Below are 16,202 nucleotides of genomic sequence, written 5' to 3'. Positions count from 1 at the left end.
ATCCAAAAATCATTAAATTTCTAAAGAGCGTTTCATGTAAATACTCTCCTGCACTGCTAGCGACTGAAGCAAAGGAACACACCAGAAAAACAAGTAGATAATGACAGACAGCCTGCAATTAGCTCAACACAACAGACACCACCCTTACAATTTCAATCGTGAGACCTGTGAGACGTTGCCAAATCTGTTAGCATCATGCTATTTTCTTAATTGCAGTTGTTTCAGTAAGCCCAGCAGAAGTTTGACTAGACCTTTGGATTTTTTGAGCACAGAAAAACAGATGAAGTAACCTCATGTACCCAACTTGTCTTATTGGTTTCTTCCTTCGCTTGCGAGTGTGAACCAATTAATAACACATCTGTTTTAAAAAGGTAAGAGAGGGAGACGTTAAGGAGAGCCACCCTGCCTTTTCTCCATTAGCATGGAAATTTTATTTGAGCTGATGGTTCCTTTGAATTAAGAGACTGGACATTACACACACACACACACACACACACAACTTTAGCCAGGGGCACAGAGAGTGATTTAAGCGTAGAGATTGAGCCAGGACTACTGGTGAACTCAAATGCCAAAATGCCATGCAACAATACGCAGCAACAGGGACGCGGGTGGCACTGTGGGTTAAACCAGAGCCTAGGACTTGCCGATCAGGTCGGCGGTTCGAATCCCTGCGACAGGGTGAGCTCCCATTGCTCGGTCCCTGCTCCTGCCAACCTAGCAGTTCGAAAGCACGTCAAAGTGCAAGTAGATCAATAGGTACCGCTCCAGCGGGAAGGTAAACGGCATTTCCGTGCACTGCTCTGGTTCACCAGAAGCGGCTTAGTCATGCTGGCCACATGACCTGGAAGCTGTACGCTGGCCCCTCGGCCAATAAAGTGAGATGAGCGCTGCAACCCCAGAGTCAGTCACGACTGGACCTAATGGTCAGGGGTCCCTTTACCTTTACCTAGCAACAGAGAAAGTGGTTTGAAGCGGAAAAGCAGAGAAAAGTGGTTTTAAACTTTATGTGTCACTTCCCTTCCCCACTTGCCCACAACTATTCCCACAAGTGAGGTTCTAGACCTGTCAGGTGTTTTGTGCTACCATTTCCACCAGGCCCAGCAGCTAGGGTCGGTGTATTGAAACATTCAATGCATATACTAATGATCTTTTTCTCCTTTTGCATGTCGGTAGCAAAATGCTATCTACTTCAGCGCATACCGTTTCTTTCCTGCTTTGACAATAAGATCTCCGCATGCAAAGAGCAGAGAGCTCTTAAAATACTACTTTCCACAGAAAAAGGAGACCAGAATTATGAGGGTCACCAGAACTGCAATCTGAATGAGAGGAGGAGATCTGTAAGGGGCACAAGTTTTGACAAGTTGGAAACAAACCTAACAGGAATGTTCTCCAGCTTCAGCCATCAGTTAAAGCAGCTGTTTAAAGGAATGGGGAACCTTAGGCCCGGGCGGCAAATGCCAGTTTTTCTGGGACTTGGCACTCTGCCCAGGCCACCTCCCTTGTTGCCCCTACTATCACCCATTTTGCCTAACTAGAATGCCCTTGCTCTGATGTTTGCCTGGATAGTGTTTGTCGAAATTTGTTTCACCCCAGCTCTGCAGAGAATGCTAGTTTCTTGGGTTTTGCTTCCAAGTCTAGAGCCAACCCAGCCTGTCTATACCAGAGAGCAGGGGCTCCTGGGATGTAAAATTGGACACCCATCAGCTCTAGTGAGCATGGCCAATGGTCACAGGTGGAAGTTGTAGTCCTAAAGCTGGAGAGACACAGGTTAGCACCCCAGCTCTGAACATCTATGACTTAAAAGTGTTGAGGAAGCAAGTTATATCCATGTATTTTATCATCAGGCATTCCACCTGGACAGCCATGAGGTAAAGTGCTGGTCTAGATGCAGTTTGCCCTATTATACAGAATTGTCCATACTGAAATTATTTTCCTCAGAAACACTTTCCTCCATAGCAGCTCTAGTAAAATAAATAAGTATGAGCCAATTTGGTTGCTACTCATGGCTTCCTCCTCAACAACATTTCGTCGGTTTTAATATTGAGCTGTTGTACTGTTAGTACAGTGGTATCTCGGGTTACAAACACTTTGGGTTACAGACTCCACTAACCCGGAAGTAGTACCTCGGGTTAAGAACTTTACCTCAGGATGAGAACAGAAATCGTGCGGCGGGAGGCCCCATTAGCTGAAGTGGTACCTCAGGTTAAGAATGGACCTCCGGAACGAATTAAGTTCGTAACCAGAGGTACCACGTATTCCTTTGCTTGTTGTGTAACAGTTGTACTTAAGATAGATGCTTCTTCAGAGTTCAACAGCACTAACATGCATACCTATAGACACATGCACAGACACACACTGGATTTAGAGTTGTTTGGGCTTACAGAAGGGTCTTATACTAGCATAGTGGAACTGTTGACATTGCAGTTTATCATGGGAGGCAGTGTTGTTTGAAATGGTCCCTGGGGTCCACAGTATTAATTTCATTATTCTTTCATCTTGGTGAGCATGCATATAATTTCTCCCTCCCAATGCTTTCTACTAAAAGGTTTTGAGCAGGCTATTTTGAGAGTTCAGAAGTGACTTATTACCCAGTGACCTATTTAGCTCCCGCTGTCTGCACTGGACAAAAGTGGATTTGTTTTGCGTCTTGCATTTCAAATTCTGCCTCAAGCGCTCCTGGACGTCTTAGGAATGTAGATTAATAAATACTTCCATTTCGTTCAGCAAGTTTGCCGTCCCTCCTGAAGGACGGGTGTCTCGTGCTATGATTGTTCACTGTGCTTTCAGAAAACAATAATGGCAAATCTTCCCATTTCCAGAGCAACTCCCATTTCAAAACCTCAACACTTTGTAAAACCGGTTGGACCTTGGATAAAACCTAGAGGTAGAAGCATGCAGTTGTTTTGAATTGTTTCCCCTACAAAACCACATTTTCTGTAAATAAACCATAAAAATGCTTGCTTCAAAGACTTCACTGCGGGAGACACTTGTTACAATTTATTCCAAGAAGTGAAGAAGCATCCTGGAAAATTGCAGTCCTTTATTTGAAAGAATGACATCTTGTGGAATTATTGGTAAGAAATATAAATACATGTAGTCCACAATACTATGTGTCTAGAGAACAGATGCCCAGCTGTAGTCCAATTTTCTTAACTGGCGCAGGTTTTTTTCTTGTTCTTTTGACAATTTAGGTGGAATGTTGTCCTCCAAACAATCTGTCGCCTGTGGTGCCTCTGAGTCCATTTTAGCAACTTCCGTGTCCTCCTCCTCCGATTCATTCTCGCTGTCGTCGCTTTCCATTTCCACTTCATTGGCAACTTCACTAGTGCTATAAAAATACAAATGGAAGGATCAATAGAAATGTGCATTTGAGACCACTGAGACATTTATAACAAGTCTCAGAGCTAGAATATTTGCTGGGTTGTAGATACTTTTCTCAAGATTCTCATGAATATGGTAAGTAAGCTTTAGTATGACGGGGGACGTGGACTTCTTAAAAGTGGAAAAAAGTTTCCACACAAGTCACCAATAAGAGAATGGGAATTATAAGGGTCGCAGAATAATCTGAAGCAGTGGGAGATCAGCAGGAAACACAAATTAGGAGGGAATTAAGCTTTTCAATGCATCCTGACACAAAGAAAATACTCCGTAAACAGGCACGGCAGGGAAAGGCCCAGAAATGTTCCTGAAGTGTATAGGCAGTGGAGGTGCCTTTAAAACTAGCCTTTGCTAAGATTCAGTTTTACACACCTCTCATAATAATACACACTAAACCTATCAGTATTTTATAAAATAGTTATACAGTGGTACCTCGGGTTACATACACTTCTTACAGACTCCACTAACCCAGAAATAGTACCTCAGGTTAAGAACTTTGCTTCAGGATGAGAACAGAAATTGTGCTCCAGCGGCAGCAGCAGGCCCCATTAGCTAAAGTGATGCTTCAGGTTAAGAACAGTTTCAGGTTAAGAACAGACCTCCAGAACGAATTAAGTACTTAACCCGAGGTACCACTGCACTGAACATGCTGGGCCTAGCCACACAGGTCTCAGGCTGTGTTGAGACAGCACTTAATTCCATTTTCACAATGTTTCCTTTACAGTCGTATCTTGGAAGTCAAACAGAATCCGTTCCGGAAGTCCGTTCGACTTCCAAAACATTTGGAAACCAAAGCCTGGTTCTGGTTGGCTGCAGGAAGCTCCTGCAGCCAACCAGAAGCTGCAGAAGCCCCGTTGGACGTTCGGCTTCCAAAAATAGTTTGCAAACTGGAATAGTCACTTCCGGGTTTGCGGCGTTCGGGAGCCAAAACATTCGAGAACTAAGCTGTTTGAAAACCAAGGTACGACTGTATTTACATATCTTACGTGATCTTTCACATGACGTAAAAGCCACTTTTGGAAACCTAGTGGAATCTAGCTAAAGTTTAGTGCTAAATTCTGTGTTACCTGTTTCCAGAAAAAAATACGTTTGCAGCCCCAGTGACCCAGAAAACTGCAGTTTTGCATTGTAATTCCATGATGAAATTTTAGGCAGCGTTCTGGCACACTGTCCTTTCCAAACATTTAAAATTTAGTGTGACATGGCAGTATATTGATCAAAAAGGCAGTGTTCTCTAATGGAAGAAAGTTATGCTGTGTCAAAAGAATGTAAGAATTGACACATTACCATTAATGATCAGGAAATGATGAAATAATGCCCCGTTTCTGAATGTAACCTCAGACATGAGATTCTCTAGCCCACCAGATATGTGTCATCATACCAGGTTCCCAAATGGGAGAATTATGTTTTAATACCTTCTCTTCTCACTCATTTTTTGTGTGTGAATATGGCTGTGCCTCCTATAGGGCAAGAGTCATTTTCAAAGGACACCTTGGTGTAAATGCTTCCGTTTCTATGACAATGGTAACGTGTTAATGCCCTCTTAACTCAGCTTCACGGACAACCACCACCTCACAATGTGAGCGGAGAGGGGGAAATGTTGTGCGCGACCTTCTTTTGTTCTGTAAAGTTCAGTTTTATTGTCGTCTCCTTTCGAAAACAAACGTTTAAAAAACTGAGGGCTTCTTACCTTTTATTGGCTTTGGATATCAGCAGTGAGTTGATAAAAATGGGGCACAGGAAAGAGGCAGATGGTAAGACATGAGCTGGAGTGTGAAGAAGCTGGGGAGCAAAGACAAAAAAAAGACACAATTAAGAAGGAAAGCTTGTTAAATGGTAGTCAGTATTTGCATGTTCCTGAACAGGCATCGTGTTTATTCTTACTTCTTTGACAGCAGGCGATTCTTGTGCAAAGTTCTTCTGAATAGGGAGTCTTCCAGTTTCTGTAGCCTCTTTATTCTGTTGCTGGTGCTTTCCCAGTAGCAGGTAAAAAGGAGTCATGGGGAAGCTCTCTTCAACTGCCAACTAAAAAGTGGTGATGGAGAAAACAGAGCCGAGTTAAAGAACAGAATAGGGTACTTAATCCCTGCCTCCCAGCCACCTTGGTGTCCAAAGTTATTAAATTAAAGGAGGAGGGAAGTGCAACTGGAGAAAAGTCAAGCAAACCCCTAGAATGCCCAACTTTTGGCTTGGGGCTAATGGGAACTGGAGTCTAACAATTTCTGGAGGGGCACAGGATTCCTAGGTTTGTCCCCAATGGCTTCCTTACATGACTGGCTTCTCTCATCTCTCTCTCTCTATCAGAACCATTAGAAGTTCTTGAGGGCAAAGCTGCAACGAGAATCCCCCTGAATTCAATTACAGCACACTTTAACAGCAAGAAAAACCCAACAGCTTCTTTTGACCCCCCCCCCCCCAGCAATTATTAGTGGTTGGATCCAGCCATATGCTATTCAAAAGTTAGTTATGCTCCTTGTTGTTGGCATCCGTCTGTCTCCAAAGACAGTGGAGTGTGCCTCCAGGGGTGAAGTCAAACCGTTGACCTCCTGAACACTGCTGGGGCCAAATGTCCCATTGGCAGACAGATCTGGCACCATTTATTTCCTGGCCCACTGTATGGCTCTAGGTGGCTGTATAAGGCTTTATGTTGGACTGGTTGTACCTTTTTATAAATATTGGGGGGCAATTACAAAAATATTTTATTTTTGCAATTGTAAAAATTAGAAAGGCGGGTATCTTTTTTTCAGCTCGCTTCTTATTTATGATTAAAGCATAAACAGAATTAAGTGCTCACTTCATCCTTGCCTAGGTGGACATAATTTAAATTTGGGCGAATGCCAAAAGCTTAGTTTTTCATGCATTTCTGTACTGATAAAGCAGTTTAAAGATAGAACTCCAGCCCCCAAGTCCAAGTGTGATGCAGATATATATATATATATATATATATATATATATATATAAAATAAGTAGGTAAAAAGTGTAAAGGACCCCTGGATGGGTAAGCCCAGTCAAAGGCAACTATGGGGCTGCGGCGCTCATCTCACTTTCAGGCCAAGGGAGCCAGCGTTTGTCCACAGACAGCCTTCCGGGTCATGTGGCCAGCATATCTAAACTGCTGCTGGCACAACGGGACACTGTGACGGAAGCAGGCTCACAGAAACACTGTTTACCTTCCCACTGCAGCTTTTGAACTGCTAGGTTGGCAGGAGCTGGGTCAGAGCAACGGGAGCTCACCCTGTCGCTGGGATTCAAACCACCGGCCTTCTGATCAGCAAGCCCAAGAATCACCATGGTACAATTAAAAAAGAGGCCCAAACACTTGTGTTTTCACCCAAGATGTGAAAAAGTTAAGAACACAGGCCTGTCGTTTTAGGGATGATAGCAAGATTCCTGGCATAGCCCTAAGCTACTGACAAGAATCTCTTGAAATGGGAATCTAGTATGACAGAGTTGACTGGATATATTGGGCCCAAGGATCTATTCCAAAGTAGATCCCTACCCCTGCAGATGCACTGCACACTACTCAGAAGGGGATCTTTGGATCCGAAACTTAATATACGTCAAACCGATTTTCAATACAGGGCAGTTCAATCAAATCACACAGAATGGAATGTAGACTCTTTTAGAATTCCTGTTCACTTCTTTTAAAAAACCAGTTAAGAAACCAGAAGCTTTTCTATTGGGTATGTCCGGCCAACTGGTGTTAAAGAAGGATAGAACATTTTTTATGTATGCTACAACAGCAGCAAGAATACTTATTGCGAAATACTGGAAGACAGAAGAACTACCTACTGTGGAAGAATGGCAGATGAAAGTTATAGACTACATGGGACTGGCAGAGATGACAGGCAGAATTCGAGACCAGAGAAAAGAGACGACGGAAGAAGAGTGGAAGAAATTTAAAGACTATCTTAAGAAGTATTGTAAAATTGTGGAATGTTAAGACGATGTTGATTTTGAAATTAAGTGGTTGTTTGCTGTAACCATTATGTAAATAAAGCAAAAAATTTTAATAAGAAATTATGGGAAGGATTTGTTGAAAAAAATTAACTTGAGATTGGAATGCAGTAAGGGGAGGTATGAGGAGGTCGGGAAAGTAAGGTTTAGGAGCATAAAGGAGTGAAATTATACATGTGTTTCTTTTTTTGTCTTTTTTTTGTCTTTTTTGTATGCATTGTTGTTTTTCTTTTTTGTGAGATATTGTTTTTGTTATTTTGCTGAAATGCCAATAAATATTATTTTAAAAAATAAAATAAAAAACAATTACCTGTCTGCTGGAAGGTGTAAGTCTCTCTTCTGGGCTCTTTGTGCTAAATGTCATCAATTCCTAAACATTCAGAAGGAAGAAACACTATTACGAAAAACAATCTTTCGCTAGGATTTCGGTGAGTCTTAAAATACGGCACACAATCCAGATAATTTATTTTGTAGCATATGCACTTAAGAAATATAAGCATCTACTCATTAAAAACAAAATCCAGAAGGGATATAACATGAAGCATGAAAGGTTTAATGCTGTTTGAAATGATTTCTCTTTTCTCTTCAAGGGACACTGGGGATATTCATTAATATTTGACAATATTGTTTGGGACCAAATAAAACTGTGTGATTTAACCAAGTACAAGTAAAAATGACAATATTATCGGCCTATATCCCTATCACCTGACAATTTTTTAGCTGATTGAAAGGTTTTAAACAGAAGTACGTATAAAATTGTGGAAGAAAGGCACCCCTGTAGTCAAGGCATTTCCCTCTCTTATTCTAGGAAGGAATCAACAAGAAACAATGTATGCCAGCTTTGTCAACATGATTGATTTTACCCTTATGAAACTAAAACTCACATGATTAGCTAACATTTAGACTAGAATAGAACAGAATCATATGAGTGGGAAGGGACCCCAAGGGTCATCTAGTCCAATGTAGTGGTTAAGAGCGGTGGACTCGTAATCTGGTGAACCGGGTTTGCTTCCCTGCTCCTCCACATGCAGCTGCTGGGTGACCTTGGGCTAGTCACACTTCTCTGAAGTCTCTCAGCCTCACTCACCTCACAGAATGTTTGTTGTGGGGGAGGAAGGGAAAGGAGATTGTTGGCCGCTTTGAGACTCCTTAGGGTAGTGATAAAGCGGGATATCAAATCCAAACCCCGAACGTGGGAATCTGTAGCCCATTGTGGGACTTGAATCAGTGACTCTGAGATTCAGAGTCTCCTGCCCTACCTACTGAACTATCGCCCATCTCCCCTAATAAGAACTAATTAAAAAGATTTCTCAGTTAAAGCAGTCTTGTCCAGAAAACTTCTTATACCAAGAAAGGGAGCAATTCATATGTACCGAAATCAGGCACAACATTGATTTCCGAAGTGAGGGATCCACGTTTAGCTCTCAACTGACTCAAGGTCCCCCTGTGAGCTTTGCGGCTAAATGATGACCTTTCATCCTGTCTTACCTTGTTAATGGCAGATAAGGGTAGCAGAGCTGAAAAGGGCTACAGAAATGACTAGCACGACAACTTGGCTTTCTGAGCTCTTAAGAACTCATTGCAATATTGTCCCAGATGCACATTTAAACACTTACAAGTGTTTCAGTCAAGAAGTAAAACTGAGATTGGCTGAGCCACTGGTATTTTTCTGAATGAATGGACTCGGGGAGATCTCTTGGAACAAAGACAGCACACCGGACTTGGCCTCTGCAGACCTTCCTGTGGATGCACAAAGGCTGCGGCTCACAGGGTTTGAATACAAATACTGAGGGGAAGAAAAAGAAGAAAAAGAGAATTTTAGTCTTTAAGAACCGCTTTCCGTGTTGCTTTTCTGAGGTCTGAAGTCAATGCATGATCAGAAAATGATAAAGAAACCCATACATTCAGTATAGCTCCTGGTACTTATATGGGAACCTATTAACGGAGTATAAATAAACCAGTCCCCTGTCTACAGAGTTCCACCAACAAAGAATAATATGGATAAAGATACAGCATGCTAGGCCTAGTTCTCAGTCAGGTGGTAAAACTGTCATTGGACTGTACCACCCCAGTGAGAAATAGGCTACAGAGCAGGGATGGGGAACTCCCATCAGCCTTAGGCAGTATGGCTAAATGCTGGGCATGATGGGAAATGTTGTCTGGCAACATCTGCAGGACCATGGGCTGCCCAACTAACTATAGAGTATCACACATTGCGGGATAAAGAACAGTAAAAAGGAACTCCTGAAATGGAAATAGGTTTCCCCCCCACCATAGACTTTAAACTCCCTGACAACAACCACCCCACGTACAGAAAACAAGGAATGTGAACAAGATATTATCGCTCACCTGATCTAGCCCAGTAGGGGGTGAGAGTTATTAAAAGGCTCTGCGGTGCCAAGACTGTCAGGTGGCCTTTTTCATTAAAATAGCTTTCTTATAATGAAAATCTACAACCCAGAAAACAGATCTCAGGGCAAGACTCTAAGCGACATGGTATCCCAAAGGTCTGCTAGACAGATTGCCCTACTTCGGTAATGGTAAGAGCACCTTGCTCTAGATCAGGCGCCCCCAAACTCAGCCCTCCAGCTGTTTTGGGACTACAACTCCCATCATCCCTAGGTAACAGCACCAGTGGTCAGGGATGATGGGAATTGTAGTCCCAAAACAGCTGGAGGGCCGAGTTTGGGGATGCCTGCTCTAGATAAAAGGGGTTTGGGCGCTAAAACACAAGGAAGCTCAGGCCAACCAATTCTGGGGCACTTGTCCTCTCACCCAGCAATCCCACCATGCTCCAGCCTGGTTCAGAAGGACCAGCGATCTTATAGATGGGCATTTTGGGGATGCAGTTGTGGGGGGAAAGAACAGCCTACTTGGTCCAGGATTCTGTTCTCACAGAGGAAAACCAGAGGCTTATGGGGAAGCCTGAAAGCTAGGTTTGAGTACAAGGGGGATGAGAAACACTCCGTCAGCAAACTTTCTTGCCTTAAGATCCAAACCATGATATAGTTTCCATGTAGACAAGAGCGGCCTATTTTAAAGAGTTATTTTAAGTGGCTTTCAAGTCCAAGGAAATAAAATATTTTCCTGGGCAGTATGGTTCTGCAGTTTTGGCCAGTGATCCTTAACAAAAATGAAAGAGGTCTTTATGCTCACCATCTGAGTATGCCGAGTGGGATGAAACCGCGACGATGTTCTCAGACAGACAATCTGGCTGCAGAACAATGACATTTAATTGGGCACTCCATTCCACTGAAAATCAAAATAACCAGATTATGAAGGAGAACCACAGACTCCCAAGGATATGCTTTGCAACGAAGGATGGAACTGGAATCAATTCAAACCATGAATGCAGCTAGGAGAACTTTCAAAGGGAAGATCTGAACTGGGGAGCAGAGGTCGGTTGAGGATTCAGCAACAATACCTGCCATATAATTTTATGCGATACGGTTCCAACGACTGGATAAATAAAAACTAAAAGTATTTGGCGTTAAGCTGAAATATAAAGCAATTTGCCTCCTTGGGTTCTCTTAGAATGACCAATTTTTAATCAAAGGAAGGAAGGAAGGAAGGAAGGAAGGAAGGAAGGAAGGAAGGAAGGGAGGGTGATAAAATGGTCTTACATGTACAGCTCAGCAAGTTCCAACAGCACAAAAATCCAGTGTTGGTGGTGCCAAGAAGGTATTTTGAACAACTCTGCCTCCCAAAACACAAGTTTCTGGAAGAATAAATAACAAAGATAATGTTAATTAGTCGTGTCCATGAGATATTTCGCCGTAGGGTCACTATATAAGACAGGCATGGGCAAACTTGGCCCTCCAGATGTTTTGGGACTACAATTCCCATCACCACTGACCACTGGTCCTGTTAGCTAGGGATGATGGGAGTTGTAGTCCTAAAACATCTGGAGGGCCGAGTTTGCCCATGCCTGCTCTAAGGCAACCCTAGCTCACTTCAGGCAGCTATTTCTGCCATTTAACTGTCCATGGTTGAAATGGTTACAGGAGGGAGGCCAGCCATGTTTGCCTTAGGTGCCATGCTGCATTTTCCCCAACCCTCGCTCAAGCGCTCATACCTCACAGACAGGTAAAAGATGGGAATCTACCTTCTGCATGCTTTAGTATAAAGTTTAAGCAAGTAATTTTAAGTGAAAGGCTATATGTGTGCTCAAAAGAAAGCGCTTTATTACCGTTTTGGAGACCTAAAAAGGTAAAGGGACCCCTGACCATTAGGTCCAGTTGTGGCCGACTCTTGGGTTGTGGCACTCATCTCGCTTTACTGGCCGAGGGAGCCAGCGTGCAGCTTCCAGATCATGTGACCAGCATGACTAAGCTGCTTCTGGTGAACCAGAGCAGCGCACGGAAACGCCATTAACCTTCCCGCCGGAGCGGTACCTATTTATCTACTTGCACTTTGACGTACTTTTGAACTGCTAGGTGGGCAGGAGCAGGGACCGAGCAATGGGAGCTCATCCTGTCGCAGGGATTCGAGTCGCCGACCTTCTGATCGGCAAGTCCTAGGTTCTGTAGTTTAACCCACAGCGCCACCCGAATCTCTTTGGAGACCTACCACACATTAAAAAGTGGGTCACAATGGGCACCACTGATGCCTAGGCAAATCAGCGATTCAAGAGTCAGGACTGGCCGAAGTCTTTCCATTAAACCACCACACAACCTTTCTCTTTCTTCTCGATCTCAAGAGCAATTTTGTTTGCGCTCTTATTTTATGACCCTCTAATTCCAACAAGAGAGATCCTCCCCCCCTTACAACCAGGTAAATGTTTACTCTAAATAAACAGAGAGGCATTACTCGGCTAATTGTAGAGCTTACAGCTTCTTAGCAAACCCGTTCTGTTGTAATCCCCCTTAAGATAATACTGGTGTGGGCAGGTGCTAAAAAAGCAGGGCAAGATTTCTTTAGGAAACTTTTGCAATAAATAAGCTAGACAGGGGAAGCAAGCAGCTTACAAGGAGGTATTTCCAAAAGCACAAGGTATTTTTGCAGTCTTGTTGAAATCAAGCTGTAGGCAACACTCAATGTCACATGACAGAACTTCCACTTCCTACTCATGGCCCAAACTTCCATGAGCCCAATAATCTGCTCCAGAGGATTGAGGACCACCTGGAGCAAAATTTGAGGGAAGGTTGGTGGCTGCAGGAGGGAAGATGGGTGTTTGTTTCCCACCCAATGCAATTTCTAGTTCTGCACAGATTATTCTGGACACATGTAAAAAATAAGCTGATTATGTTACAGAGCTTTGTTGCTATTTAAAGATCTTTCCCTCAAAACCAACGATTCTTGTGAAAGCTCAGAAGGGCCCAATAAAGAAGTTTCTGATAGGAAAATATTAAGGATTAATGCTTTAAAAACTTTGGGGGAATATTAGGTTAGTTTCATTACATGCTTAATGAATCTTTTTTTTTTTTTTAAACTGATTTAAAATAAAGGAATTCATGGTTACTTACCGTATAGTCCCAGGAAGATGGCAGAAAGTACATTTGAGATCCCACAGTTCCGAGTCCCACACAGTGACTATTTTGTCAAAGCTGACTGCAAGCAAAGAGCCATCTTCGGAGAAACAGCAATTTGTAGCTTGATAGTTGTGATAGCTTCCTACAAAGTCGCAGGCCCAAGTTATGCTTTGATCTGTTAAAGAGAAAGAAATCCCACACGTTTATAACAGGACAGATGTGTTAAAATTGAGTAACATGATAAATAGTATGAAAGAATATTAAGGCAAGGGTCCACAATTTCCATTTGGCTTTGGTACCCAAGCCAAGAACTATGATCACTTGTCTCACCCATTGAAAGTTTGGATGCATCATGTGGCAAGGCGATCCAGACGTTCGGTGGAAAAGGGAGGTTTCCTGGTCTCTCATTGGCTGCAGAAGACCAAGAATCCTTCATTGCCTTTTCCATAAGGGGAGGCGGGGCTTACACATTTGGGCGCCGCATTGGAGCAGCAGTCTTCCACCACGTCTTCCTTCTTAGGGCAGCAAGTGGAGTGGCGGGGAAATGCTTAACTGTTTGGACCTGTGGCCACAACACTCCCCACCTTCTTCCTAACCCTGAAACTGGGAAGAAGGTAGGGCAGGCACCCCCAAACTCAGCCCTCCAGATGTTTTGGGACCACGACTCCCATCATCCCTAGCTAACAGGACCAGTGGTCAGGGATGATGGGAGTTGTAGTCCCAAAAAACATCTGGAGGGCCGAATTTGCCTATGCCTGGGGTATGGGGATTGTTGTGCAATTGCTGAGATGACCCTTGCCCATAGCTGAAGCTTTTGAGGCTGGGATTTGCCATTGTCACCAGACAGCAGTGCCACACTTCCTGTGGGCAAGCAAAAATGCTGGAATCAGGTGAGGGCACTTAGTTAATACCTAACTGTGTGTGCTCCTTGAGCATTTAATCAAATGTTAAATAAGCCATTACCTTATTTAAATTGCATATTTCTGCTGACATCAACTTCAACAGCAATTCTGGGATAGTGATCACAAATGTGTAGGCTTTTCCTGGTACAAAGATGACTCATTGTTTTGATTAGAAGGAAGTACTTAAATCCTGAAAAAGGATAGTTGAGGTGTGTGACCACCTCAGCTGTTTTTCCTGGGATGTGTCCAAGGCCAATTTCAGACTTGCGTTGTAGGAGTCATCAGGACCACATTAAAGAGGCACTATATTCTTATACCACATTAAATGGATACTATATGTCTTTCGCTGAATGCCAGACATAGGAACATACGCCTTTTTGTTCGAAAACAATCCCAGATTTGGCTTCCGGTTCCGCTCTGCCTTAATAGATTGCAGGCAGGAGATTGTAGGTGAAGGAAAAAGGATGATTGAGGGTAAATCATCCTTGCAAATTCCACCCCCAGGGATAGGAGGAATGGGCTTCACTTGGAGTTTGTCTCGGTACCTGGCTCTCGCTCTGGCATGGAATGCGGGGGGCAGAGAGGCGCTGAGTGCAAAAGCACTTTGCCTGGTGAAAACCCCAATGCCGCCATTAAGAAGCAGAGGTTCTCCTGTTAATTAGAGCTTAATTGGGCCAAAGTACAGGTGTGTGGTAGAAGAGATGAGAGCACAAACTGTGGAACAAACCAACTGCAAGGACTTTAAGGTTTAAATTTGTGATAATACTTCATTTGATGCCAAAGATGGGGGGGGGGGGAGAGCCTATGGTTTCTTTATTTAAAGATTTCTTCTCTACATTTATGATTCGGCAACTCTCCTCTGAAAGTTAGTTCAATTTATACTTCCAACATGTATCTGATTCCGCCTTCTAATTCTTACCCAACCTACTCAGACTTAAATACCATCTATGAATATATTCCAAGTAGTTCTTTCTCAATGAATAACATGCAGTAAATTTCAGGTCGCTTTTCCAAAGTTTCTCCCAGAGGTTAAGATCTATGTTGTGTCCTATATCTATTGCCCAGTATGTCACTGAAGCTTTAACAAGCTCGTCTTTTGTTTCCCATTGTAATTAAAAATTATACATTTTAGAGAGAGTTTTACCCTTATGTTGTAAGAATTTTTTTTTTTTTAAATTGTGAGCTTTGGTCCAAAAATCAATTCTTTCTATCTAATTTGTGTATTTGGTGATATTGCAACCAATCCATAAGTTGGCTCCTTAAGTTTTCCATTGATTTCAGTTTGCCCCCCCCCCCAGTAAAACCCAGCAATTCCCTGTAAATTAAAAAAGGTAAAGGTAAAGGTACCCCTGCCCGTACGGGCCAGTCTTGCCAGACTCTAGGGTTGTGCGCCCATCTCACTCTATAGGCCGGGGGCCAGCGCTGTCCGAAGACACTTCCAGGTCACGTGGCCAGCGTGACAAGCTGCATCTGGCGAGCCAGCGCAGCACACGGAACGCCGTTTACCTTCCCGCTACTAAGCGGTCCCTATTTATCTACTTGCACCCGGGGGTGCTTTCGAACTGCTAGGTTGGCAGGCACTGGGACCGAGCGACAGGAGCGCACCCCGCCGCGGGGATTCGAACCGCCGACCTTTCGATCGGCAAGTCCTAGGCGCTGAGGCTTTAACCCACAGCGCCACCCGCGTCCCTCCCTGTAAATTGGTATTGTTATAATCAGGCTATCACTGGACTGTAATTGAAAACTAATAAAAACAATTTATTAACCAAAAAGAAAACAATCCCAGACTTGCCCTGTGTTTTCTGTGGGAAGCTCTTGTTTCTGACCTGAGGATGAAACAAACACAATCTAAAGGCATCAGAAGCACACTAGGTGAATCTGTGAAAGGATAAAAGTGTTGCTCTGCCTTGTTTCAAGTCCCCTGCCCTTATCAGTAAACAGAGAGAAGAGGATTTCTCCCCTCTCTATGGTGAATAAAAGCACCATGTAGTATTTTACAGGTACAACACCATCCTTTTACTCACTTTCACCATCATTGTCAACCAGTAGCATCCAGACTTTGAAGTGCCCATCGTTGCCAGCTGTTACCAAAGTCGGGGTTATGTTTTCAGATGTGTCTGTGCAACGGAAACACACAGCTGTGACACAATCCTCATGCGGCATGCTTATTCTTGTGTTCAGAGTAAAGCTGTAAGAAAGGAGGAGAGAGATTCCTTGAAGCCACTGTGCTTAAGGCCACCTAATCTACATTATCTGAAACAACCGGCTTTCTGCCAGCTTGCTAGACAATGCAAGCGTGAGTACCTTTGCTTTTGCTCATCGTAAGCCCAGAGTTTCATGTACATTTCAAGGTCGCTGCTGCTTCCTTGCCGCTGTTCTACAGTAGCCAGCCAGTTGCCTTCGGAATCAAAAGCAGCCTTCACTAACTCAATCTGGTTCAGCCCGTGTTCATGAATATACTCCTGCTGCACAATATCCAACTGCAATTTTTTGA

At 43.4% G+C, this 16,202-nt stretch overlaps 1 protein-coding gene across 2 annotated transcripts in view; it reads right to left on the bottom strand.

Annotated features, from left to right (window-relative positions):
- Positions 1-3,025: 3,025 nt before the first annotated feature.
- Positions 3,026-16,202, bottom strand: part of WDR75 (WD repeat domain 75) — a 34,069-nt gene continuing 20,892 nt past the window's right edge. For both annotated transcript variants that reach the window (XM_077917259.1, XM_077917266.1), the window contains exons 12-21: positions 16,013-16,188; positions 15,733-15,896; positions 12,801-12,981; positions 10,959-11,053; positions 10,492-10,587; positions 8,952-9,121; positions 7,646-7,705; positions 5,263-5,403; positions 5,069-5,160; positions 3,026-3,328 (exon numbers count right to left, since the gene is read on the bottom strand). In XM_077917259.1, coding sequence (XP_077773385.1) covers positions 3,115-3,328; positions 5,069-5,160; positions 5,263-5,403; positions 7,646-7,705; positions 8,952-9,121; positions 10,492-10,587; positions 10,959-11,053; positions 12,801-12,981; positions 15,733-15,896; positions 16,013-16,188 — 1,389 coding nt within the window. In that variant the 3' untranslated portion in view covers positions 3,026-3,114. The remainder of the gene's footprint in view (positions 3,329-5,068; positions 5,161-5,262; positions 5,404-7,645; positions 7,706-8,951; positions 9,122-10,491; positions 10,588-10,958; positions 11,054-12,800; positions 12,982-15,732; positions 15,897-16,012; positions 16,189-16,202) is intronic.

Source organism: Podarcis muralis, chromosome 1 (assembly GCF_964188315.1).
Source record: "Podarcis muralis chromosome 1, rPodMur119.hap1.1, whole genome shotgun sequence".
NCBI lineage: Eukaryota > Metazoa > Chordata > Lepidosauria > Squamata > Lacertidae > Podarcis > Podarcis muralis.
The sequence above is the reverse complement of the archived record's forward strand: the minus strand, read 5'-3'. Positions and strand labels throughout refer to the sequence as shown.